At 48.9% G+C, this 26,887-nt stretch overlaps 1 protein-coding gene across 1 annotated transcript in view; it reads left to right on the top strand.

Annotated features, from left to right (window-relative positions):
- Nucleotides 1-26,887, top strand: part of PMS1 (PMS1 homolog 1, mismatch repair system component) — a 228,726-nt gene that overhangs the window by 190,147 nt on the left and 11,692 nt on the right. The window contains 5 exon segments of the mRNA XM_063932749.1: nucleotides 14,766-14,903; nucleotides 16,436-17,226; nucleotides 19,245-19,395; nucleotides 19,397-19,598; nucleotides 19,601-19,730. Of these exon segments, the coding sequence (XP_063788819.1) occupies nucleotides 14,766-14,903; nucleotides 16,436-17,226; nucleotides 19,245-19,395; nucleotides 19,397-19,598; nucleotides 19,601-19,730 (1,412 nt within the window).

The raw sequence follows: 26,887 nt of genomic DNA, 5'->3' as shown, positions 1-26,887 counted from the left end.
TCCGAACGTCTTCAGTTCGTAAGACGGATACGTTATTTGTTCTCTATGATGCTGCCAAGATGGGTTGGCCAGCATCTAAACAAACTTTATCCAGATGGATAAAACTGACCATACGCCAGGCTTACCTTCATGCTAGGTTACAACCGCCTACGTCAGTAACCGCTCATTCCACACGTTCTGTGGGAACTTCATGGGCAGCTGGTCGTGGGGCTTCTGCGACGCAGCTTTGCCGGGCGGCTACATGGTCTTCAGTGCACACGTTTGTGCGCTTTTACAAGTTTGATACTTTTGCGGCATCAGCATCTAGCTTTGGCCGCCTAGTGTTACAAGTGCCAAACTGCTCTCCCGCCCACGGGGGAAGCTTTGGTACGTCCCAAGAGTACTCCAGTGACCCCTAGTGGATGAAAAAGAAAGTAGGATTTTGGTACTTACCAGGTAAATCCTTTTCTTTGAATCCATAGGGGTCACTGGACGCCCACCCAGAGCAGTTTACTTACTTGGGGTTAGTTCTGAGGATCTTATGGTAACACATTTTCACCGACTGGTTCAAGTTACAAGTGCTGGTTAGGGTGTCAACTGTTAGTTGTCAGTAACGTTATGGGTTAACTTCGTTATTGTCAGTTATGTTATATGTAATACTCCATTATTAACCTCTCTTAATTCCTGTTCGGCTCAGTAAAAAACACTGAGTAAGTGCTCAGGGATATGGAGGGGTGGAGTGTTACTAAATTTAAATATTCAGTGCTGTGTTCCTACGGAAGCCCGTCCATATCCCAAGAGTACTCCAGTGACCCCTATGGATTCAAAGAAAAGGATTTACCTGGTAAGTACCAAAATCCTACTTTCTCTTACGTCCTAGAGGATGCTGGGGTCCATATTAGTACCATGGGGTATAGACGGGTCCACCAGGAGCCATTGGCACTTTAAGAGTTTAACAGTGTGGGCTGGCTCCTCCCTCTATGCCCCTCCTACCAGACTCAGTTTAGAAAATGTGCTCGAAGGAGCCGGTCACAGCTAGGGGAGCTCTACAGAGCTTCTTTAGTAAAGTTTATTTTAGAGTTTTTTATTTTAAAGGGAGGCTGCTGGCAACAGCCTCCCTGCAGCGAGGAACTGAGGGGGGGGAGCAGTGTCCCCCCTGCGGGGTCTGAGCCACTGTCTCCGCTGACTGGACACTGAGCTCCAGTGGGGATAGATTGCTCCCCGCCGCAGGGGAACGCTCACCCCAGCAGCATGCCGCCACCCCCTTGCAGAGTTGAAGTGTGGCGAGTGAGTCATCGGCTCCCTAAGAAGCAGGGAGCCGATGTGAAGATGGCGGCTACATGGTAGGAGCGCAGTACTAACTGCGCTCCAGGTGCGGCTCTGTGAGGGGCACGCTGTGAGGGGCGCCCTGAGCCGGCACCTTGACCCTACACTGACCAGAAAGCCTGTCGGGGTCCTCGGATCTCAGCCAGCCTCGGATCTCAGCCAGCACAAAATCCTCAGGCCAGTATAATCTTGGAAGAGCGGGAAGACAGAGCCATTAAAAGGGCAGAGCTTCTCAGAGCAGACCCAGCAGCATTCAGCGCCATTTTCCTGCCTGCAGACACGCTGCCAGTGGAAGAGCAGTCCCTCCAGAGCACCTCCAGCTATCTGTACGGTACCAGGGGCTGTAGAAGGGGAGGAGGCTGTGTAAAGACTGTCACCTATTAAGGGACACAGTCAGCGCAGGTTAAGGGTCTCCCTATACCTGTATAGCGCTGTGTGTGGGTTGGCTCCAATCTCTGTGTCTCTCTGCCATTCTTGGGGGGGGGCTCTTTCTGCCCTGTACCCTGTGTGTATGGGGTGTGTGGGGTGTATAAGCAAACATGTCTAGAGACTCTATCTCATATGCTGCAAAGGATTTATCTTCTCAGGAAGATCCCATCCCATGTAATCAGGATTGCACTGTTGTAGCGCAGATCCCAGCTAGAGAACCGGAGTGGTTAGCCTCTTAGGGGGCTATTTCTCAGATTTCAGAAAGGGTTGCTAGAACTGAGCATGCAACTCAGGTATTGCAGTCCTCTATGGCTGTATGGTCTGATACTGCTCCCTCGGGGCCCCCTGCGGTACATTCTCACAAACGTGCTCTTGCCCAAATTATGCAGGATGACACAGACACCGATTCTGACACAGCAGACGGTGATTGGGATGTGTCAAGGGGGACGGCATCACTTGCTAAGGGGGTGCAGTTGATGATTGAAGCTGTGAGGGATATTTTACATATTTCTGACACACCTCCTGAGCAGGTTGAGGAGGCTTTTTTCACAGACTGTAAGAAAGCCCCTCTCACCTTCCCTGCATCTAAGGAATTAAATGCTATATTTGAAAAAGCCTGGGAAAACCCAGAGAAAAAATTCCAGATCCCTAAAAGGGTTCTGGTTGCTTTTCCCTTCCCGGAAGATGATAGAAAGTAATGGGAGTCCCCGCCTATAGTTGACGCCTCTGTCTTCAGGCTGTCAAAACAGGTGGTCTTACCTGTCCCGGGATCTACCGTGTTGAAAGACCCGTCAGATCGCAAAGTGGATGCTACGCTCAAGTCCATATACACGGCTTCACGGGCTATACTGCGGCCTACTATTGTCTGTGCATGGATTTCAAAAGCTATAGCAAAGTGGTCAATCACTCTGCAGGAGGACTTGACTACGATGGATAAAGGTGACATTGATTTTTCTCTAACGTCCTAGTGGATGCTGGGAACTCCGAAAGGACCATGGGGAATAGCGGCTCCGCAGGAGTCTGGGCACAACTAAAAGAAAGCTTTTAGACTACCTGGTGTGCACTGGCTCCTCCCACTATGACCCTCCTCCAAGCCTCAGTTTGATTTTTGTGCCCGGCCGAGCTGGATGCACACTAGGGGCTCTCCTGAGCTCTTAGAAGAAAGTTTATTTTAGGTTTTTTATTTTACAGTGAGACCTGCTGGCATCGAGGGACTAAGGGGAGAAGAAGCGAACCTACCTGCTTGCAGCTAGCTTGGGCTTCTTAGGCTACTGGACACCATTAGCTCCAGAGGGATCGACCGCATGGAACTGGCCTTGGTGTTCGGTCCCGGAGCCGCGCCGCCGTCCCCCTTACAGAGCCAGAAGCAAGAAGAAGTCCGGAAAATCGGCGGCATGAAGACTTCTGTCTTCTCCAAGGTAGCGCACAGCACTGCAGCTGTGCGCCATTGCTCCTCATACATACTTCACACTCCGGTCACTGAGGGTGCAGGGCGCTGGGGGGGCGCCCTGAGCAGCAATAAAAACACCTTGGCTGGCAAAACAATCACAAAATATAGCCCCAGAGGCTATATATGTGATAATTACCCCTGCCAGAATCCTTAAAAAAGCGGGAGAAAAAAGTCAGTGAAAAGGGGGCGGAGCTATCTCCCTCAGCACACTGGCGCCATTTTTCCCTCACAGCTCCGCTGGAAGGAAGCTCCCTGGCTCTCCCCTGCAGTCTACACTACAGAAAAGGGTAAAAAAAGAGAGGGGGGGCACTAAATTTAGGCGCAGTAAATATTATAGCAGCTATAGGGGACATAATTCAGTTAGTCCCTGCATTATATAGCGCTCTGGTGTGTGCTGGCATACTCTCTCTCTGTCTCCCCAAAGGGCTTCTGTGGGGTCCTGTCCTCTGTTAGAGCATTCCCGGTGTGTGTGCGGTGTGTCGGTACGGCTGTGTCGACATGTTTGATGAGGAAAATTATGTGGAGGCGGAGCAGATGCCTATAGAAGTGATGTCACCCCCTGCGGGGCAGACACCTGAGTGGATGGTTTTATGGAAGGAATTACGTGCAAGTGTTGACTCCTTACACAAAAAATTTGACGACATGCCAAATGCGGGACAGCCGGCTTCTCAGCTCGTGCCTGCCCAGGTATCTCAAAGGCCATCAGGGGCTCTAAAACGCCCGCTACCTCAGGCAGATGTCGACACGGATACTGATACCAGTGTCGACGACGATGAGTCTAATCTAATGTCCACTAAGGCCATTCGTTGCATGATTGAGGCAATGAAAGAGGTGTTACACATTTCGGATATAAACCCAGGTACCACTAAAAAGGGTATTATGTTTGGGGAGAAAAAACTAACCGTAGTTTTTCCCCCATCTGAAGAATTAAATGAAGTGTGTGAAGAAGCGTGGGCTTTCCCCGATAAAAGATTGATAATCTCAAAAAAATTACTAATGGCGTTCCCTTTCCCGCCAGAGGATAGGGCACGTTGGGAAACACCTCCTAGGGTGGATAAAGCGCTCACACGTTTGTCTAAAAAGGTGGCACTTCCGTCTCCGGATACGGCCGCCCTGAAGGAGCCTGCGGATAGAAAGCAGGAGGCGATCCTGAAGTCTGTATATACACACACACACAGGCATTATACTTAGACCAGCTATTGCGTCAGCATGGATGTGCAGTGCTGCCGCTGCATGGTCAGATTCCCTGTCAGAAAATATTGACACCCTAGACAGGGACACTATTCTGCTAACCATAGAGCATATAAAAGACTCAGTCTTATACATGAGAGATGCACAGAGGGAGATCTGCCGGCTGGCATCTAAAATAAGTGCATTGTCCATTTCTGCTAGGAGAGGCTTATGGACTCGGCAGTGGACAGGGGATGCAGATTCCAAAAGGCACATGGAAGTTTTGCCTTATAAGGGTGAGGAGTTATTCGGGGATGGTCTTTCGGACCTAGTTTCCACAGCAACAGCTGGGAAGTCAGCATTTTTACCCCATGTTCCCTCACAGCCTAAAAAAGTGCCGTTTTATCAGGTACAGTCCTTTCGAACCCAGAAAAACAGGCGAGGAAAAGGCGGGTCCTTTCTGTCCAGAGGCAGAGGTAGGGGAAAAAGGCTGCAACAAACAGCTGGTTCCCAGGAGCAAAAGTGACTCCTCTCTTCACATACGTCGTCTAGGTTACTTCTGGAACTTCCGTCCCAGCGTCTCCATTTGTGTACCGGTATCCATGGTGATTTTAATGGAACATCCTGGCCGGACATGTAGTATTTCTATTGCCCTAGTGATCAAAGCTACAATCGTCCTCTCATTTTCATCCGCTGATACAGGCATTGTGTAAACACCATTTTTCACTTTTCATTCAGATCTTATTATTGTCAATTACATAAGGTCCACTGTATCCCGTCCACGTATCAATATTTTAAGTGGACTATCCGTTTTTAAAGGAATAAATTAAATAAGATGTTTGAGAGAATTTTATATTGATTTTTAATTTTATTATTTTTTATTATATAAGTATCTAGGAATAATGATATTTTAGAGGCACTGTGTGTTTTTTGTGTCTTTTTGTGTTTTGTCTTTTTGTGTTATAGTGATGTGTAAGATGCGTGTCCACTTAAAATATTGATACGTGGACGGGATACAGTGGACCTTATGTAATTGACAATAATATCTGAATGAAAAGTGAAAAATGGTGTTTACACAATGCCTGTGTCAGCGGATGAAAATGAGAGGACGATTGTAGCTTTGATCACTAGGGCAATAGAAATACTACATGTCCGGCCAGGATGTTCCATTAAAATCACCATGGATACCGGTACACAAATGGAGACGCTGGGACGGAAGTTCCAGAAGTAACCTAGACGACGTATGTGAAGAGAGGAGTCACGAGGACCGGAAGTGTCGTGACGCATCAGCTGGATGCGGCGGTGGTTGAACAGCGGGTTGCTAAGCGACCGGCAACGCAGATGGAGGAATCAACCACAAGGACCGGAAATGACGTGGTGCAGCTGAATGCTGTGAGTACTCGGTTACCATGGAAACGGAAACCGCACGGAGGCTTAAATAGCGGGGATGAAGTGTACTCGGCCATCCTGAGGAAGCCTGCTGAGACAGGCGAAACTAATAGATTGCTGAGACACTGGATTTTTTGTCTGCCGGCAGACACCCGTCGTTTGTCTCTCTGCGGTTCTTGAAGTAAGTGACTTTCCATAGGTTATGCATGAAGGGAACTGTGCATTCTGGCTTCAGAAAATTGTGACCTGAATGGAAGCTGTATTAAGACTGCCTTTTTTGATACAAATAAGTTGTGGAAAATTACTACATTCCTGGGACTTAAGACTCACTTTTTAGTGAGTTCCATTTTGGAAAAATTAACGTTTTTTGGGACTTAAGACTCACCCATCAGTGAATAGTGAATAAATCGCTAAGGATAGCGTATCACTATCATATATGTTGTTTATGTTGTTTGTACTGTTGTTTTATTTTATTTCAGTATACCGGTATTAGGAACCACTGTATAATTTTTAGTATTCTAGAACGGAGTGAAAGACACTTTTTATGGAAATCCCCATAGTTTACCTTTAATAAAAGAAAATTGATTTTATTTCACTCTTTTGAATTGTGTGATTATTGATATTTTCATTTGTATAGAACTCACTCGATATAACTAAGCGCTGGGAGACACTCCCCCCTTTTTTTCTTATTCCGGGAGTAGACAACTGGGAAGTGGACTTCCTCAGCAGACACGATCTCCATCCAGGAGAGTGGGCCTTCACCCGGAGGTGTTCGAGGAGGTAACCGGTTGGTGGGTGGTTCCTCACATAGACATGATGGCCTCCCACCTCATCAAGAAGCTGAGGAGGTACTGTTCCAGGTCGAGAGACCCACAGGCAGTAGCGGTGGACGCACTAGCAACACCGTGGGTGTTCACGTCAGTGTATGTGTTCCCTCTATTTCCTCTTATCCCAAGAGTTCTACAACTTGTAAGAAGAACAAAGGTTCTGGCAATCCTCATTGCTCCGGACTGGCCAAGGAGGGCTTGGTATGCGGATCTGCTGGATCTACTGCTGGAAGATCCAAAGCCTCTGCCTATTCGGGAGGATCTACTACAGGGGCCGTTCGCTTATCAAGACTTATCACGGCTACGTTTGACGGCATGGCGGTTGAGCGCCAGATCTTAGCTCGGAAGGGTATTCCGAGTGAGGTTATTCCTACCCTGATACAGGCTAGGAAGGTGGTAACGTCTAAACATTACCATCGTATTTTGGAAAAAGTTTGTGAATCCAAGAAGTTTCAACTTGGACAGTTTCTCCTTTTCCTGCAAGCAGGTGTGGATATGGGCCTGAGATTGGGCTCCATCAAAGTCCAGATTTCGGCCTTATCCATTTTCTTCCAGAAACAATTGGCTGTCCTCCCTGAGGTACAGACCTTTTTGAAAGGGGTTCTGCACATCCAGCCTCCTTTGGTGGCGCCAACGGCTTCATGGGATCTTGATGTGGTGTTGCAGTTCCTGCAATCGGATTGGATTGAGCCTCTGCAGGAGGCTGAAATCAAGTTTCTCACGTGGAAGGCGGTCACTTTGTTGGCCTTGGCTTCTGCTCGATGTGTGTTGGAATTGGGGGTTTTGTGCTGTAAAAGTCCCTATCTGAAGATAGGGCGGAACTCAGGACTTGTCCACAGTTCCTTCCTAAGGTTGTGTCGGCCTTTCATATCAACCAACCTATTGTGGTGCCAGTGGCTACTGACTCCTCAATTGCTTCAAAGCCCTTGGATGTTGTGAGGGCTTTGAAGATTTATGTGAAATCGGACTCTGTTTGTCCTCTATGATCCCAAGAAAATTGGGTGTCCTGCTTCTAAGCTGTCCATTTCACGCTGGATCAGGTTCACCATCCAGCATGCATATTCTACGTCAGGATTGTCGTGTCCAAAAAAGGCCCACTCTACTCGTAAGGTGGGTTCTTCCTGGGCGGCTGCCCGGGGTGTCTCGGCTTTACAGCTTTGCCCAGCGGCTACTTGGTCTGGATCAAACTTGTTTGCTAAGTTTTACAAGTTCGATACTTTGGCCTCTGATGACCTCAAGTTTGGTCAAGCTGTTCTGCAGGAGCCTGCTCGCTCTCCCTCCCATTCTGGGAGCTTTGGTACATCCCCATGGTACTAATATGGATCCCAGCATCCTCTAGGACGTAAAAGAAAATAGGATTTTAATTACCTACCGATAAATCCTTTTCTCGTAGTCCGTAGAGTATGCTGGGCGCCCGCCCGCCCAGCGCTTCTTTATCCTGCAGTGGTTATTTGGTTCAGTACTGCCTGGTTCCTAGGTAAGTTCTACGTTCTTTACTGTTACAGTGCTGTTTCAGCTGTTGCTGAGTTTTCCGGCATGTTGGCCGGATTTGCCTGTTGTGTGAGCTGGTATGAATCTCGCCACTATCTGTGTAATTCCTTCTCTCGAAGTATGTCGTCTCCTCGGGCACAGTTTCTAGACTGAGTCTGGTAGGAGGGGCATAGAGGGAGGAGCCAGCCCACACTGTTAAACTCTTATAGTGCCAATGGCTCCTGGTGGACCCGTCTATACGCATTGGTACTAATATGGACCCCAGCATCCTCTATGGACTACGAGAAAAGGATTTGCCTTAGGTAATTAAAATCCTATTTTCACAGGATATACTATTTTGGTATTTTTCTCTGTGTGTTTCAGTCACCATATACCTCTTAAATCCTCTGTTTGTGCTTTGCATTTGCAGTCACACTATACAGGGGATTTTTGTCAGGTTATTTGTCCGGCTATATTGTACTATTACGCCCTAAGGCTATGCTTTCACATAATGTCTGCTAAACAGGGCGGTAAGTCCATGGCTGATCCTGCGTCATGCAGTGCCGACGCCACAGATTTATCTGAGGAAAACATTGCATCTGAGGGTCCTGGTACCGGGGATTCTATACCCCTCAGTCAGTCTACAGCACCGGTGGCGCACCAAGACCCACCTTGGGCTGTTTTTTTTTTTCTAATTTACTGACTACGTTAGTAGCAAGACTTGCGCTCCCTATGGGACCTCCTGTGCCATTGCAGCCACATATTGTCCCTGCAGTTAATCCGCCATGGGCAGATAATCTGTCCATTCAATTTCAGCAATTAAATCAGTCTTTGGTTAAACAAAACCCTAACCCTTGCCCTCCTAGGACCAAGGGGTCATCTAAGCGGGCCATTACTTCCTCACAATCCACGCATCTTTCGGATACTTCATCTGATGAAGATGGCGCATATACTGACCCCTCAGACACTGATGCGGATGCTTCTGACGGGGAATTTATTACATAGGTGGATGTTCCTGACCTCTTGGAGGCAATCAGGCTGATTCTTCAAATTGATGATGACACTGAACCTCCAGCTACTTCTAAGAAACCCTATAAGTTCAAGCGTCAGAAGGTTACTAAATTAGTTTTGCCCCATTCTGACCATTTAGTTGACATTCGTCAGGATTCCTGGGAGCATCCAGGAATGAAATTCTCCCTGTCTAAGAAGATGCTAGCTCATTATCCCCTCGCTGCAGAGTTAAGTAAAAATTGGGAAACACCACTGCCGGTGGACTCACAGGTTGCGCGTCTGGTGGTGTCCTCTGCTCTGCCTGTCACTACCGTCACCTCTCTGAAAGAGCCGACGGATAAGCGCGTGGAGGGTTGCTTAAAGTCAATTTACACTCTTACAGGTGCTGTACATAGACCCACTATAGCGGCTTCTTGGGCGGCAAAAGCTATTGAAGCCTGGGTTCAGGAAGTTGAAGCAGAGCTACCTTCTGATTTTCCTGATAATGCTAGACAGTGTCTTTCATATGTAATTACTTCTTCTCATTATATCCAGGAGGCAGCGTCTGATGTCGACATCCTGGCGGCCAAAGCGTCTACTACGTCCATTCTGGCTCGCCGGATTCTCTGGTTGCGGTCCTGGTCTATAGATCTGGACTCTAAAAAGACCTTGGAGGTGATCCCCTTTAAGGGAGACATCCTTTTTGAGGAACAAGATTGTTGCTGACTTAGCGTCTGCCAAGACTGCATGTCTTCCTAGTTCTAATACTTTGGTTCCTAAGGCCAAAAGTACCTCCTTTCGTTCCTTTCGACCTCCAAGTAAAGCAAAGGGTCAGGCATACCCGAAACAGACTCGCACTTCCAAACCTAAATGTTCCTGGGCTGCCCGTCAGCCTGCTTCCAAACAAGACAAGCCTGCTGCATGACGGGGCGGGCCTTCCCCTGGGGGACCCCAGGGTGGGAGGCCGACTTCTACGGTTTGCCCAGGTATGGTTACAGACCACTTCAGACGCCTGGGTAAGGGAAGTCGTCACTCACGGATACGCCATCTCTTTCAGAAAACGTCCCCCTCCACAGTTTTGCTCCACGAACATCTCTCTAGATCCGGTAAAAGCAAAAACTCTCAATTTGGTGGTGCAATCCCTCCTGGACACAGGAGTGATAGTGCCGGTGCCTCTGGCTCAGAGATGCAGGGGGTACTATTCCGAAACCGAAGGGTTCCTCTCGGACCATTCTCAACCTCAAGTCTTTGAACAAATTTGTGAAGGTATCCAAATTCCGTATGGAAACTCTTCGCTCTATTGTTCTGGCCTTGGAGCCCATGGACTATATAGTATCCCTGGACATTTAGGATGCTTACCTACATATACCTATTGCCATGTCTTATCAGCAATACCTGCGGTTGCTAATGGCAACCTCCATTATCAATTCCTGGCCTTACCTTATGGTCTGACTACGGCTCCGAGAATCTTCACCAAGGTCATGGCGGTCATGACTGCTCTGCTCCGCGGTCAGGGTATCAGGATCCTACCGTATCTGGATGACTTGTTGATCCTAGCAAACTCACCCAGAGGTTCTCCTCCATCATCTGGAACTGACGGTCCAATTCCTACAAGCCCACAGGTGGCTCATCAACTGGAAGAATTCATCGCTGTTCCCTGCAGAGCATGGTGCACCTGGGGGCATTACTGGACATGCACAACCAACGGTTGTTCTTGTCTCCGGAGAAGTTCCTGAAACTTCAGGACAGGATAAGATGCTTCCTATCTCGCCCACGTGTGTCGATACACTCGGCGATGCAAGTACTAGGCCTCATGGTGTCTGCTTTCGACATGGTGGAGTACGCTCAATTTCATTCCTGCCCTCTACAGAGGTTAATCTTTTCCAAGTGGGACGGCCTTCCTCACCGGATCAGGACTCACATGATCTCCTTAACTCCGGAGGTTCGCCTGTCACTGGGCTGGTGGCTCCAGGACCAACGATTGAGCGGGGGTCGTCCCTTCTAGATCTCCAACTGGGTTCTCTGAGGGGTTGGGGAACGGTGTTGGAGCAACACTCTCTTCAGGGTCGGTGGACCAGGAGGAATCTCACCTTCCGATAAACATTCTGGAAGATGAGGGCAGTGTTCAATGCTCTGCAACTGGCCCTACCTCTAGTACAGAACAGGCCTGTTCAAGTACAGTCGGACAACGCCACCACGGTGGCGTACATAAATCATCAAGGCGGCACTCGAAGCCGCATGGCAATGATGGAAGTGTCAAAGATTCTTCTTTGGGCGGAACGCCATCTGCCAGCCATATTGACAGTGTTCATTCCAGGTGTCCTCAACTGGGAAGCGGACTTCCTCAGTCGTCAGGATGTACACGCCGGTGAGTGGAGACTTCATCCAGAAGTCTTTCAACTTCTTGTGGACAAGTGGGGCCTACCAGATGTGGACCTGATGGCGTCTCAATACAATCAAAAGGTTCCGGTCTTCGGAGCAAGGACAAGGGATCCTCAAGCGGCATTTGTGGACGCGCTGACAATTCCGTGGAACTTTTGGCTGCCTTATGTGTTCCCTCCGGTGTCACTTCTACCCAGGGTAATAAGGAAGTTCAAGCAAGAAGGAGGACTACTGCTTCCAATCACTCCGGCGTGGCCCAGACGGCATTGGTTCTCAGACCTGCAGGGTCTCTCGATTGGGCGTCCTCTTCTACTTCCGCAGCGCCCAGACCTCCTAGTTCAGGGCCCTTGTGTCTACCAGGGTCTGGCCCGACTGGCTTTGACGGCGTGGCTCTTGAAGCTTCAGTTCTGAGGGCCAAAGGATTTTCTGAGGCGGTTATTCAAACCATGTTGAAGGCCCATAAACCGGCTTCTGCTCGGATTTATTATAGGGTCTGGAATTCTTACTTCACCTGGTGTGCTGCTAAGAATTACAATGTTTACAAGTTAAGTACTGCAAAAGTTTTGGCTTTTCGGCAACAGGGCCTGTATTTAGGCCTCCGTCTTGCCTCCCTCAAGGTTCATATTTCAGTATTGTCGGTATAGTTTCAGAGGAAGATTGCGACTCTGCCTGACGTTCATACCTTCACTCAGGGTGTTTTACGGATTCAACCTCCCTATGTTCCTCCTGTGGCTCCTTGGGATTTGTCGGTTGTTCTGGATGCCCTACAAGAGTCTATGGACCTTAAGTGGCTTACACTTAAAGTCCTATTTTTACTGGCTATTGCCTCTGCTAGAAGGGTTTCAGAATTGGGTGCCTTGTCCTGGCGGTCACCATTTATGATTTTTCACCGTGACCGTACGGTTCTTAGAACTCGCCCTGGTTATCTGCCTAAGGTGGTATCGTCTTTCCACCTTAACCAAGAAATTGTGGTTCCGGCCTTTACTTATCCTGGTTTGTCCTCCAAAGAATGGTCTTTGATTGTGGTTCGGGCTCTCCGTATTTATGTGAAAAGAACCTCCTCTCTTAGGAGATCTGATTCTCTATTTGTTCTTTTTGGTTTTCACAAACGTGGCTGGCCTGCTAATAAGCAAACCTTGGCTAGATGGATTAGAATGGTGATGCTTATGTACATACTGGCCTTCCAACCCCTGCTACTATCAAGGCCCATTCTACTCTGTTTGTTGAACCTTCTTGGGCAGCCCATTGTGGCGCGTCCCTAGCACAATTGTGCAAGGCGGCTATGTGGCCCTCAGTGAACACGTTCATCAGATTCTATGCCTTTGATACTTCTACCTCCCAGGATGCTTCCTTTGGATGCCGGGTTCTTGTGCCCGCTACAGTGCGTCCCTTTCCGATGAGGAACTGTTTTAGGACATCCCCGATGTTATTCCCTGTGGACTATCAGTGTACCCCGCTGCCGAAAAGGAGATTTATGGTAAGAACTTACCTTTGTTAAATCTCTTTCTGCGAGGTACACTGGATTCCACAGGGCACCCACCCTGACGCACTTAGCTTGTTTGGGTTTGTATGGCATTAGCTGCTGACACCTTCTCCTGTCGTGAGAATGTGGTTGGCTGTGTCTACTAACTATTGTCGTCCCTTTTACCTGCTACTGCATTGGACTGGTTAACAAAAACTGAGCTCGTGCCTGAAGGCGGGGATATAGAGGAGGCGGTGCTATGCATCCTGGGAACAGTCAAAGCTTTTACCCTGTTGATGCCTTGGATCAAGATCCTACTCTACACACCAATGTTATTCCCTGAGGAATCCAGTGTACCTCGCAGAAAGAGATTTAACAAAGGTAAGTCTTGCCATACTGTAAATCTCGTTTTTTTCCTAAAATGCGCTTTGGCTTTGCCTTATTTATAGCCTTAATAATTCTTGGTAGTGAGAGGACGATGGAACATTACCCATAATAAGCACAGCTGCTTTCTATTACAGATTAAAGCATGGGTCTTCAACCTGGGGCCCTCCAGCTGCTACGGAACTACACATCCCAACATGCCCTGACTCAGTTTTAAGATGCTTTAATGGCAAAACTGTGGCAGGGCATGCTGGGATGTGTAGTTCAACAACAGCTGGAGGGCCTCAGGTTGAAGAACCATGGGTGTGATATACTGAGAAAGGACATCCTAGGATGGGGTGTTGATGCTGTATAATGCCCGAATGCTATGATGTCCCAGCTAGAGAAACACAAGCTTTACAAGAGCAGAAATGATACCATGGAAACGCTTCCACGTCTTTTCCTAGAAATGTCATTCAAAAGCAGCGTTCTAACCTGGGATAGCTGGAGAAACAGCAGAAAGTCCAGGGGCTTTACTCTTCTCTTATACTGGTGATACTTTGTCAGCGTTGTGCCTCCAGTGCCTGCTGCTGTGGGGGGGATTCAATTGTCCGTGAAAACGAGTACACTTTTTGCACACATTGCGGAAAAGTGGCGCTTGTTGTCAGCATGCATGCATTTTTTGATCTATCCAATTGCAAATGTGCGAAAATGAAATTGGTGAAAAGTGTAGGTGAAAATGGCGAAATCTGGGTCATTTTAAGCCACTTTAACTAAAACAAATGCCCCAAAAAACCTGATTACTCCCACCTGTAAGACTAAGAACACTTGTCCCAATCATAAAGCCCCCCAATATACTTTTCCCATACCTTGTCCCCCAATTTCCAAAATTTTAAACTTTTTCACCCCAAAAATGACTTGCCATTATTGGCAAATTAAAAACTTCTCTAAGTGCATAATTATTCATTGAGGGGGGTGTCCTAGAGGTTCTGAACCAAGGGCCTAATTCAGATCTGATCCCAGCAGCAAATTTGTTTGGGCAAAACCATGTGCACTGCAGGGGGGGTGTAACATGTGCAGAGAGAGTTAGATTTGGGTGGGGTGTGTTCAAACTGAAATCTAAATTGCAGTGTAAAAATAAAGCAGCCAGTAATCTAACTCTCTCTGCACATGTTACATCTCCCCCCCCTCCCCCCCCCCCCCCTGCAATGCACATGGTTTTGCCCATTAGCTAACAAATTTGCTGCTGCGATCAGGTCTGAATTAGGTCCCAAATCCCTAATTCATCCCTAATCCCTGCTCAGAGGCGGTAAAAAGAAATTGGTGTTAAACCTATGCAGAATTACTGCCGGTAATTTTTTGCAGACAATTGAATAGCTGCTCTTCGCGAACCATGATAACAGCTCAGTTTTACCGCGAAATAGGATTTTGCGGACCGTGGAATTCCCCCCTATGCATTGTCCCTGGCTTTCGTTCACTTTGTCTGCCCATTGTTCCTTGTTCATTATTTTTATTTGAACTTTTGCAGATGGTTCGACTGTATTATAATAAAGGTTCGGATTCGGCCCGTTGCTATCCGGTATTTTTCATGAATATCGTCGTGCCAGCCTCTTGCTTAGATGTCAACCTGACACCGGATAAATCTCAAGTGATGCTGCTTATAAAGGTGCGTAACCGTCACATCTGTACAATCTACACTTTCAGCTTTTTTATTTAAATAGCAAGAACCAATTTTGCCGCATGACGTTATAGTCGAAATAACATTTACGGTTAGGATACCATTCATTATAATATCATTGGGTGCACTATTCTATATGTAACCTATTTTAGTGGCACTTTAATGATCTATAGACGGACGGGATGGATCATTTTTTGGATAAAAACTACGATACACCCTCCCACCCACTTTCTCCTGCATACCAGCCTCTGCGATCGTCGGTAGAAAGGAACACTTACCTGCAGGGACAGCTCATCCGGTGAGAGCTGTCCCGGCCATGTGAAAACGTCCAGGTTTATGTCTCGTCAAAACCAAAAAATCCCTAACGCTTATACAGCCACCTTTTCTGCTCCGTTTTTTATGTATAAAATTACTATTACAATTAGTATTAAGCTGCTCCCAAATGGCAATACTGGAGTGCCAAACGGTACATAAACCATAAAAGAGATATAAAAAATATATATCAAGGGAGCGCTTATCAATTCAAAATAGAAATGTATTCAGTACACCTGACAAATTGAAAACAATCTAACATAAAATTGACATATATACCATACAACAAATATAAAACTGTATCAAATATGTAGTTGACAATCGTCTCCGGAAAAAGTTCAAAATTAACCTTATAGGTATAGTCGTCCCTTATAGAATCTGTATATGAGGTTAGATGGTACGTTAATAAAGGGTTAATTGTAGTCTTTTCCAGACAAAGAGTAGACCTTTAAATTGCTCACCTCCTTATTCTTAAATGCAATAGTTATAGCAACACCATGAGGTTATAGTGGCAACAAACCACATGCAGAGTTCCTCCGTTACTTCGATATAGTGTTGCTGTATAGGAGAGGGCAGAGGGAGGGCGCCGGAACAGTGATGGAACGTCTGCTGCGCTATGCTCTACCTGTGCCCGGAACGGCACTGTCACCATCAGTTAACATTTTGTTTGATTGATGCATCCCACCCACAGCGAGAATTGATGAGCAAAGGTTTGCAAGACACTTTTTGATTGGTCAGTGACCCAGAGTCTGGCCGTAATGTTACCGTCGGGCTCAGCACCTAAACCTCTTAAAACAAGAATAAAATATTTATTAACATCATTAAAATAATGCAAGAAAAGGATTTCTGATAGAACAGCAGAATATTGTGCTGGAAGTAGGCGTCCTGGGATAGCGTATTAGACTTTTATAATGTTCTGTTTTTCCCTATCTAAGGGGGACATTTACTAAGCAGTGATAAGAGCGGAGAAGTGAGCCTGTGGAGAAGTTGCCCCATCAACCAATCAGCAGCTCTGTATAATTTTATAGTATGCAAATTATAGATGTTACTTCAGTGCTGATTGGTTGCCATGAGCCACTTCTCCACTTGCTCACTTCTCCGCTCTTATCACTGCTTAGTAAATTTCCCCCCAAAGCACAACGATATCACTCTGTGGAATTTACCATCTACCGTCAGTCACGCTGTCCCGTGTTGTTCCCGTTTCATAGGACGCTGTCCTGGAAGCTGTTGAGAGTGTCCTGAGATCTGTGTATCCTGAGCCGGTAATCCTGACCAAAGTCAAGGCAGATGTACCATTCAGAGATATTCCGGAACTTGCAAGTACAGATCAGGGCAAAAAGATACGTACTGAAACTGAGAGTTCTGGAAAACATGACCTGTCTCATAGTAAAGATGGGTTTATAGAAAGCCAGTCACTGGGCTGTTTAAATACCCAGTCGCCAGGCCACGCAGCAGGGGCGTATTTAACAGATTCTCACACTGTACCGAAGCCCGGAAACCGCAATCCCTGTGGTTCATCTGTTGCTACCGGTGACGAGAGTGTTACCGAAAATCAGATTGACCCTGGACTTGAGTCTCGTTGTGTTGAGCAGATGACAGGACTAGAGCTCATTAAGAATATCGCCTCTAACGATGTTGGAGAAACCACAGACGATGCTTGGAGTAAGGGCAGTGCTTTCAGGAGCTGTAGTAATGGAAATCTGCAACCTGTGAAGATACTGTGTCCTGTAGTTACTGAGGAGAGGTCCGAGGTGGCCGGGGTCTCTAGGAGCCCTGATGCAGACAGGAAAGTGACCAACGTGATCATTGAGAAATCAGGATTCATTACCGCGTATGATCTTCTTAGTAACAAGGTGGTCAAGAAACCAATGTCTGCCGTGGATATTTTCACTCAGGAACAACGGACTAAGTGTCTGAATGACAGTCAGAAGGATGGGTTCGATGTTTCGTCAACTATTGCAGAGCTTTGGGAAAAACTAAGCGAGGATGAAAAACTCGGGTAAATATTACTTGCAGTCCTAAAATAACCGTGAGATACTGGCGTCTGTCCTTGCAGGCCGTTTGGTGACCATCTACACTCAGGTTTGGCCTCAAGCACAGAATATTGAGCCTAATTCAGACCTGATCGCAGCAGCAAATTTGTTTATCTAATGGGCAATACCATGTGCACCGCAGGGGAGGCAGATGTAACATGTGCAGAGAGAGTTAGATTTGGGTGGGTTATATTGTTTCTTTGCAAGGTAAATACTGGCTGCTTTATTTTTACACTGCAATTTAGATTTCAGTTTGAACAGTGGCCCTCATTCCGAGTTGTTCGCTCTGTATTTTTCATCGCATCGCAGTGAAAATCCGCTTAGTACGCATGCGCAATGTTCGCACTGCGACTGCGCCAAGTAACTTTACTATGTAGAAAGTATTTTTACTCACGGCTTTTTCTTCGCTCCGGCGATCGTAATGTGATTGACAGGAAATGGGTGTTACTGGGCGGAAACACGGCGTTTCAGGGGCGTGTGGCTGAAAACGCTACCGTTTCCGGAAAAAACGCAGGAGTGGCCGGAGAAACGGTGGGAGTGCCTGGGCGAACGCTGGGTGTGTTTGTGACGTCAACCAGGAACGACAAGCACTGAAATGATCGCACAGGCAGAGTAAGTCTGGAGCTACTCTGAAACGGCTAAGTAGTTAGTAATCGCAAAATTGCGAATACATCGGTCGCAATTTTAAGAAGCTAAGATTCACTCCCAGTAGGCGGCGGCTTAGCGTGTGTAACTCTGCTAAATTTGCCTTGCGACCGATCAACTCGGAATGAGGGCCAGTGTGCGATCGCATGTGCAACCGAGCGGTGCAACTAAACTTTGTGCAGTTTCTGAGTAGCACAGAACTTACTCAGCCCTTGCGATCACATCAGCCTGTCCGGGGCCGTCAGACACCCGCTCTGCAAACGCTGGGACACGCCTGCATTTTTCCAAACACTCCCAGAAAACGGTCAGTTGACACCCACAAACGCCCTCTTCCTGTCAATCTCCTTGCGATCGGCTGTGCGAATGGATTCTTCGTAAAACCCATCGCACAGCAACGATCCACTTTGTACACATGAGACGTGCATGCGCAGTTCTGACCTGACCGCAGCGCTGCAAAAAACGCTAGCGAGCGATCAAGTCTGAATGACCCCCCAAGTCTTGATATATCTCCCCCACATTATTAATAACTTGTCACTTTCCACTATTTTACCATCAATATTAGAAATTATTTATCTGTTGTTTTGGTTGCCTAAAATGGGGCGTATCCTCGGCGTGCCACCGTGCTGCTGTTTGTTATAGGGGCCTCCTGTTAGTAGGAGCAATATTTTTGATAACACGCCCATTGCCTGCTCCATGTTGTTAAATGACCAGGGATGTGGGATGAACGTTCACAGAGATTTGACAGCGTGCGGTTAGAAACTTCTGATCGATTCTTGGAGTACACGGAGTTGTTTTTAAATTCACGTAAATGTAAAATAGGACAGGTCTCCTCCACAACACAACAACATATATTGTCAGATTTAGTTTCATTTAAAAGCAGAGTGGTCTCAATAGCCATGTTCATCTGAGAGACTAATATATGTGTTCTCTCCCGTACAGACCTCATACAGGGGAAATGTATCAATCCTTGGAGAGAGATAAAGTACCAACCAATCAGCACCCAACTTCCATGTTACAGGCTGTGTTTGAAAAATTACAGGAGCTGATTGGTTGGTACTTTTTCCTCTCTTCAAGATTTGATGCACCTCTTTCCCAGTCCACATAGTAATATAGCTGTGGTATGAAGAGTATATCCTCCCATGGGAGAGATCTGCATTCTGTGCTGGGTGTCGGAGGACCCACAGGGAAACCCACCACTTTATTTTTTCTTTGCAAAATTATTACACCAGACAGGCCCGCATCAAATGTAAGAAGTGAAAGAGCCGGCCGATCTCAGGTGACACATTAATACGTAGTAGAATGCGCATGCATTAACCGCCATTACCTATTGTACACGCAGGTATGAGGAGAAGGCGGCTAAAGACTTACACCGCTACAAGTTACAGACTGACAAAGCAACGGGAAAGACTGTTCCGAAGCCGAAAGAGCCGGGGAAAAGGGCGAAGCTGGCGGCGGGACAGAGTCCTGCTCACAAAAACAAACTGAAGACCCCCTCTCTGTAATCAGCAAATACTGGATACGTTGTTTCATTCTCAGGTTGAGAAGAAGTCTTCGGCAATTGCCGTGAAAACTGTCCAAATAGATTTTAACCTGAGCAGCATAAAGCGGCGTCTGTGCAATGTGCCGGCGAGAGATCTGCCCGATTCCGGGGAGATCACCTTCGTGGGGAAGGTGAACTTTCCCGATGCCTGGTTATAGCGTCTCAGAAGAACATAAGGTTGTGGAATCCGTATAGAGTGGAAGAGGTCTTGTTGTATAAGCGCCTGGTGGCCAACCATAACCTTTCTGCCGAAAAGTTGGATTCGCCAATTGTACTGACGGATAGGTAATATTATGTAAAGTTAAAGTTTGGGTGGTTTGGAATTCCAAAGTCTTTACTAAGCAACTGGCATAAGAAAAAAAGATTATCCTCCATCAGTCTGAGGATGTGGCGGGCTGCCATCGTTCCAATAAAAAAAAGAACATCACAGAGGAGGGCTGTGATAGCCTCAAACAAGCCTACAAGAATACAGGACATGCCGTCACTGTGAGAGTGTATCAGTGGAATATGGCAGGCGTGAGGGTGTTCCAGTGTGAGTAGTACAGGTGGGAGTAGGGTAGGTGTGAGGGTGTACCAGTGTGAGTAGTACAGGTGGGAGTAGGGTAGGTGTGAGGGTGTACCAGTGTGGGTAGTACAGGTGGGAGTAGGGTAGGTGTGAGGGTGTAGCAGTATGGTTAGTATAGGTGGGAGTAGGGTGTACCAGTGTGGGTAGTATAGGTTGGAGTAAGGTAGGTGTGAGGGTGTACCAGTGTGAGTAGTACAGGTGGGAGTAGGGGAGGTGGGAGTAGGGGAGGTGTGAGTGTGTACCAGTGTGAGGTGTGAGTAGTATAGGTGGGAGTAGGGGAGGTGTGAGGGTGTTCCAGTGTGGTTAGTATAGTGGGAGTAGGGGAGGTGTGAGTGTGTACAGTGTGAGTAGTATAGGTGGGAGTAAGGGAGGTGTGAGTGTGTACCAGTGTGAGTAGTACAGGTGGGAGTAGGGAAGGTGTGAGTGTGTACCAGTGTGAGTAATATAGGTGGGAGTAGGGGAGGTGTGAGGGTGTTCCAGTGTGGTTAGTATAGTGGGAGTAGGGGAGGTGTGAGGGGTGTACCAGTATGACTAGTATAGGTGGGTGTAGGGTAGGTGTATGTACCAGTGTGAGTAGTACAGGTTGGAGTAGGGTAGGTGTGAGTTTGTACCAGTGTGAATAGTACATGTGGGAGCAGGGGAGGTGTGAGGGTGTACCAGTGTGGGTAGTATAGGTGGGAGTAGGGTAGGTGTGAGGGTGTACCAGTGTGGGTAGTATAGGTGGGAGGAGGGTGGGTGTGAGGGTGTACCAGTGTGGGTAGTATAGGTGTGAGTAGTACAGGTGGGAGTAGGGTGGGTTTGAGGGTGTACCAGTGTGAGTAGTATAGGTGGGAGTAGGGTAGTTGTGAGTGTGTACCAGTGTGAGTAGTATAGGTGGGAGTAGGGTAGGTGTGAGGGTGTACCAGTGTGAGTAGTACAGGTGGGAGTAGGGGAGGTGTGAGGGTGTACCAGTGTGAGTAGTATAGGTGGGAGTAGGGGAGGTGTGAGGGTGTACCAGTGTGAGTAGTACAGGTGGGAGCAGGGTAGGTGTGAGGGTGTACCAGTGTGAGTAGTACAGGTGAGAGTAGAGGAGGTGTGAGGGTGTACCAGTGTGAGTAGTACAGGTGGGAGTAGGGGAGGTGTGAGGGTGTACCAGTGTGAGTAGTACAGGTGGGAGTAGGGTGGGTTTGAGGGTGTACCAGTGTGAGTAGTATAGATGGGGAGTAGGGTAGGCGTGAGGGTGTTCCAGTGGGGGTAGTACAGGTGGAGTAGGGGAGGCGTAAGGGTGTTCCAGTGGTGGTAGATTAGGTGGGAGTAGGGGATGTGTGAGGATGTTCCAGTGTGAGTAGTATAGGTGGGAGTAGGGTAGGTGTGAGGGTGTACCAGTGTGAGTAGTACAGGTGGGAGTAGGGTAGGTGTGAGGGTGTACCAGTGTGAGTAGTACAGGTGGGAGTAGGGTAGGTGTGAGGGTGTACCAGTGTGAGTAGTATAGGTGAGAGTAGGGGGGTGTGAGGGTGTACCAGTGTGAGTAGTACAGGTTGGAAGTAGGGTAGGTATAAGGGTGTATTAGTGGGAGTAGTACAGGTGGCAGTAGGGGAGGTGTGAGGGTGTACCAGTGCGAGTAGTACAGGTGGGAGTAGGGGATGTGTGAGGGTGTACCAGTATGACTAGTATAGGTGGGTGTAGGGTAGGTGTGAGTATGTACCAGTGTGAGTAGTACAGGTGGGAGTAGGGTAGGTGTGAGTGTGTACCAGTGTGAGTAGTACATGTGGGAGCAGGGGAGGTGTGAGTAGTATAGGTGGGAGTAGGGTAGGTGTGAGGGTGTACCAGTGTGGGTAGTATAGGTGGGAGGAGGGTGGGTGTGAGGGTGTACCAGTGTGGGTAGTATAGGTGTGAGTAGTACAGGTGGGAGTAGGGTGGGTTTGAGGGTGTACCAGTGTGAGTAGTATAGGTGGGAGTAGGGTAGTTGTGAGTGTGTACCAGTGTGAGTAGTATAGGTGGGAGTAGGGTAGGTGTGAGGGTGTACCAGTGTGAGTAGTACAGGTGGGAGTAGGGGAGGTGTGAGGGTGTACCAGTGTGAGTAGTATAGGTGGGAGTAGGGGAGGTGTGAGGGTGTACCAGTGTGAGTAGTACAGGTGGGAGCAGGGTAGGTGTGAGGGTGTACCAGTGTGAGTAGTACAGGTGAGAGTAGAGGAGGTGTGAGGGTGTACCAGTGTGAGTAGTACAGGTGGGAGTAGGGGAGGTGTGAGGGTGTACCAGTGTGAGTAGTACAGGTGGGAGTAGGGTGGGTTTGAGGGTGTACCAGTGTGAGTAGTATAGATGGGGAGTAGGGTAGGCGTGAGGGTGTTCCAGTGGGGGTAGTACAGGTGGGAGTAGGGGATGCGTAAGGGTGTTCCAGTGGTGGTAGATTAGGTGGGAGTAGGGAGGTGTGAGGGTGTACCAGTGTGAGTAGTACAGGTGGGAGTAGGGGAGGTGTGAGGGTGTACCAGTGTGAGTAGTATAGGTGGGAGTAGGGGAGGTGTGAGGGTGTACCAGTGTGAGTAGTACAGGTGGGAGTAGGGGAGGTGTGAGGGTGTACCAGTGTAAGTAGTACAGGTGGGAGTAGGGGAGGTGTGAGGGTGTACCAGTGTGAGTAGTACAGGTGGGAGTAGGGGAGGTGTGAGGGTGTACCAGTGTGAGTAGTCCAGGTGGTAGTAGGGGAGGTGTGAGGGTGTACAAGTGTGAGTAGTACAGGTGGGAGTAGGGGAGGTGTGAGGGTGTACCAGTGTGAGTAGTACAGGTGGGAGTAGGGGAGGTGTGAGGGTGTACCAGTGTGAGTAGTACAGGTGGGAGTAGGGGAGGTGTGAGGGTGTACCAGTGTGAGTAGTCCAGGTGGTAGTAGGGGAGGTGTGAGGGTGTACAAGTGTGAGTAGTACAGGTGGGAGTAGGGGAGGTGTGAGGGTGTACCAGTGTGAGTAGGGTAGGTGTGAGGGTGTACCAGTGTGAGTGGTACAGGTGGGAGTAGGGGAGGTGTGAGGGTGTACCAGTGTGAGTAGTTCAGGTGGGAGTAGGGGAGGTGTGAGGGTGTACCAGTGTGAGTGGTACAGGTGGGAGTAGGGTAGGTGTGAGGGTGTACCAGTGTGAGTAGTATAGGTGGCAGTAGGGGAGGTGTGAGGGTGTTCCAGTGGGGGTAGTACAGGTGGGAGTAGGGGAGGCGTAAGGGTGTTCCAGTGGTGGTAGATTAGGTGGGAGTAGGGGATGTGTGAGGATGTTCCAGTGTGAGTAGTATAGGTGGGAGTAGGGTAGGTGTGAGGGTGTACCAGTGTGAGTAGTACAGGTGGGAGTAGGGTAGGTGTGAGGGTGTACCAGTGTGAGTAGTACAGGTGGGAGTAGGGTAGGTGTGAGGGTGTACCAGTGAGAGTAGGGGGGGTGTGAGGGTGTACCAGTGTGAGTAGTACAGGTTGGAAGTAGGGTAGGTATAAGGGTGTATTAGTGGGAGTAGTACAGGTGGGAGTAGGGGAGGTGTGAGGGTGTACCAGTGCGAGTAGTACAGGTGGGAGTAGGGGATGTGTGAGGGTGTACCAGTGTCGGTAGTACAGGTGGGAGTAGGGGAGGTGTGAGGGTGTAGCAGTATGGTTAGTATAGACGGGAGTAGGGTAGGTGTGATGGTGTACCAGTGTGAGTAGTACAGGTGGGAGTAGGGGATGTGTGAGGGTGTATCAGTGTGAGTAGTACAGGTGGGAGTAGGGGAGGTGTGAGGGTGTACCAGTGTGAATAGTACAGGTGGGAGTAGGGGAGGTGTGAGGGTGTATCAGTGTGAGTAGTATAGGTGGGAGTAGGGGAGGTGTGAGGGTGTACCAGTGTGAGTAGTACAGGTGGGAGTAGGGGAGGTGTGAGGGTGTACCAGTGTGGGTAGTATAGGTGGGAGTAGGGGAGGTGTGAGGGTGTACCAGTGTGAGTAGTACAGGTTGGAAGTAGGGTAGGTATAAGGGTGTATTAGTGGGAGTAGTATAGGTGGCAGTAGGGGAGGTGTGAGGGTGTACCAGTGTGAGTGGTACAGGTGGGAGTAGGGGAGGTGTGAGGGTGTACCAGTGTAAGTAGTACAGGTGGGAGTAGGGTAGGTGTGATGGTGTACCAGTGTGAGTAGTACAGGTGGGAGTAGGGTAGGTGTGAGTGTGTACCAGTGTGAGTAGTACAGGTGGGAGTAGGGGAGGTGTGAGTAGTACAGGTGGGAGTAGGGGAGGTGTGGAGGGGCACTAGTGTGAGTAGTACAGGTAGGAGTAGGGTAGGTGTGAGTGTGTACCAGTGTGAGTAGTACAGGTGGGAGTAGGGGAGGTGTGGAGGGGTACCAGTGTGAGTAGTACAGGTGGGAGTAGGGGAGGTGTGAGGGTGTACCAGTGTGAGTAGTACAGGTGGGAGTAGGGTAGGTGTGATGGTGTACCAGTGTGAGTAGTACAGGTGGGAGTAGGGTAGGTGTGAGTTTGTACCAGTGTGAGTAATATAGGTGGGAGTAGGGGATGTGTGAGGGTGTACCAGTGTGAGTAGTACAGGTGGGAGTAGGGGAGGTGTGGATGGGTACCAGTGTGAGTAGTACAGGTAGGAGTAGGGTAGGTGTGAGGGTGTACCAGTGTGAGTAGTATAGGTGGGAGTAGGGGATGTGTGAGGGTGTACCAGTGTGAGTAGTATAGGTGAGAGTAAGGGAGGTGTGAGGGTATACCAGTGTGAGTAGTACAGGTGGGAGTAGGGTAGGTGTGAGGGTGTACCAGTGTGAGTAGTACAGGTGGTAGTAGGGGAGGTGTGAGGGTGTACCAGTGTGAGTAGTACAGGTGGGAGTAGGGTAGGTGTGAGGGTGTACCAGTGTGAGTAGTACAGGTGGGAATAGGGTAGGTGTGAGGGTGTACCAGTGTGAGTAGTATAGGTGAGAGTAGGGGGGGTGTGAGGGTGTACCAGTGTGAGTAGTACAGGTTGGAAGTAGGGTAGGTATAAGGGTGTATTAGTGGGAGTAGTACAGGTGGCAGTAGGGGAGGTGTGAGGGTGTACCAGTGCGAGTAGTACAGGTGGGAGTAGGGGATGTGTGAGGGTGTATCAGTGTGAGTAGTACAGGTGGAAGTAGGGTAGGTGTGAGGGTGTACCAGTGTGAGTAGTACAGGTGGGAGTAGGGTAGGTGTGAGGGTGTACCAGTGTGAGTAGTACAGGTGGGAGTAGGGTAGGTGTGAGGGTGTACCAGTGTGAGTATTACAGGTGGGAGTAGGGGAGGTGTGAGGGTGTACCAGTGTGAGTGGTACAGGTGGGAGTAGGGGAGGTGTGAGGGTGTACCAGTGGGAGTAGGGGAGGGGTGAGGGTTTACCAGTATGAGTAGTACAGGTGGGAGTAGGGTAGGTGTGAGGGTGTACCAGTATGAGTAGTACAGGTGGGAGTAGGGTAGAGGTGAGTGTGTACCAGTGTGAGTAGTACAGGTGGGAGGGTGTACCAGTGTGAGTAGTACAGGTGGGAGTAGGGGAGGTGTGAGGGTGTACCAGTGTGAATAGTACAGGTGGGAGTAGGGGAGGTGTGAGGGTGTACCAGTGTGAGTAGTACAGGTGGGAGTAGGGGAGGTGTGAGGGTGTACCAGTGTGAGTAGTATAGGTGGGAGTAGGGGAGGTGTGAGTGTGTACCAGTATGAGTTGTACAGGTGGGAGTAGGGGAGGTGTGAGGGTGTACCAGTGTGAGCAGTATAGGTGGGAGTAGGGGATGTGTGAGGGTGTACCAGTGTGAGTAGTATAGGTGAGAGTAAGGGAGGTGTGAGGGTGTACCAGTGTGAGTAGTACAGGTGGGAGTAGGGGAGGTGTGAGGGTGTTCCAGTGTGAGTAGTACAGGTGGGAGTAGGGTAGGTGTGAGGGTGTACCAGTGTGAGTAGTACAGGTGGGAGTAGGGGAGGTGTGAGGGTGTACCAGTGTGAGTGGTACAGGTGGGAGTAGGGGAGGTGTGAGGGTGTTCCAGTGGGAGTAGGGGAGGTCTGAGGGTTTACCAGTATGAGTAGTACAGGTGGGAGTAGGGTAGGTGTGAGGGTGTACCAGTATGGGTAGTACAGGTGGGAGTAGGGTAGAGGTGAGTGTGTACCAGTGTGAGTAGTACAGGTGGGAGTAGGGGAGGTGTGAGGGTGTACCAGTGTGAGTAGTACAGGTGGGAGTAGGGGAGGTGTGAGGGTGTACCAGTGTGAATAGTACAGGTGGGAGTAGGGGAGGTGTGAGTAGTACAGGTGGGAGTAGGGGAGGTGTGAGGGTGTACCAGTGTGAGTAGTATAGGTGGGAGTAGGGGAGGTGTGAGTGTGTACCAGTATGAGTTGTACAGGTGGGAGTAGGGGAGGTGTGAGGGTGTACCAGTGTGAGTAGTATAGGTGGGAGTAGGGGAGGTGTGAGTGTGTACCAGTATAAGTAGTACAGGTGGGAGTAGGAGAGGTGTGAGGGTGTACCAGTGTGAGTAGTACAGGTGGGAGTAGGGGAGGTGTGAGGGTGTACCAGTGTGAGTAGTACAGGTGGGAGTAGGGTAGGTGTGAGGGTGTACCAGTGTGAGTAGTACAGGTGGGAGTAGGGGAAGTGTGAGGGTGTACCAGTGTGAGTGGTACAGGTGGGAGTAGGGGAGGTGTGAGGGTGTACCAGTGTGAGTAGTACAGGTGGGAGTAGGGGAGGTGTGAGTGTGTACCAGTATGAGTAGTACAGGTGGGAGTAGGGGATGTGTGAGGGTGTACCAGTGTGAGTAGTACAGGTGGGAGTAGGGGAGGTGTGAGGATGTACCAGTGTGAGTGGTACAGGTGGGAGTAGGGGAGGTGTGAGGGTGTACCAGTGTGAGTAGTATAGGTGGGAGTAGGGGAGGTGTGAGTGTGTACCAGTATGAGTAGTACAGGTGGGAGTAGGGGAGGTGTGAGGGTGTACCAGTGTGA

Source organism: Pseudophryne corroboree, chromosome 7, assembly GCF_028390025.1.
Source record: "Pseudophryne corroboree isolate aPseCor3 chromosome 7, aPseCor3.hap2, whole genome shotgun sequence".
NCBI lineage: Eukaryota > Metazoa > Chordata > Amphibia > Anura > Myobatrachidae > Pseudophryne > Pseudophryne corroboree.
The sequence above is the reverse complement of the archived record's forward strand: the minus strand, read 5'-3'. Positions and strand labels throughout refer to the sequence as shown.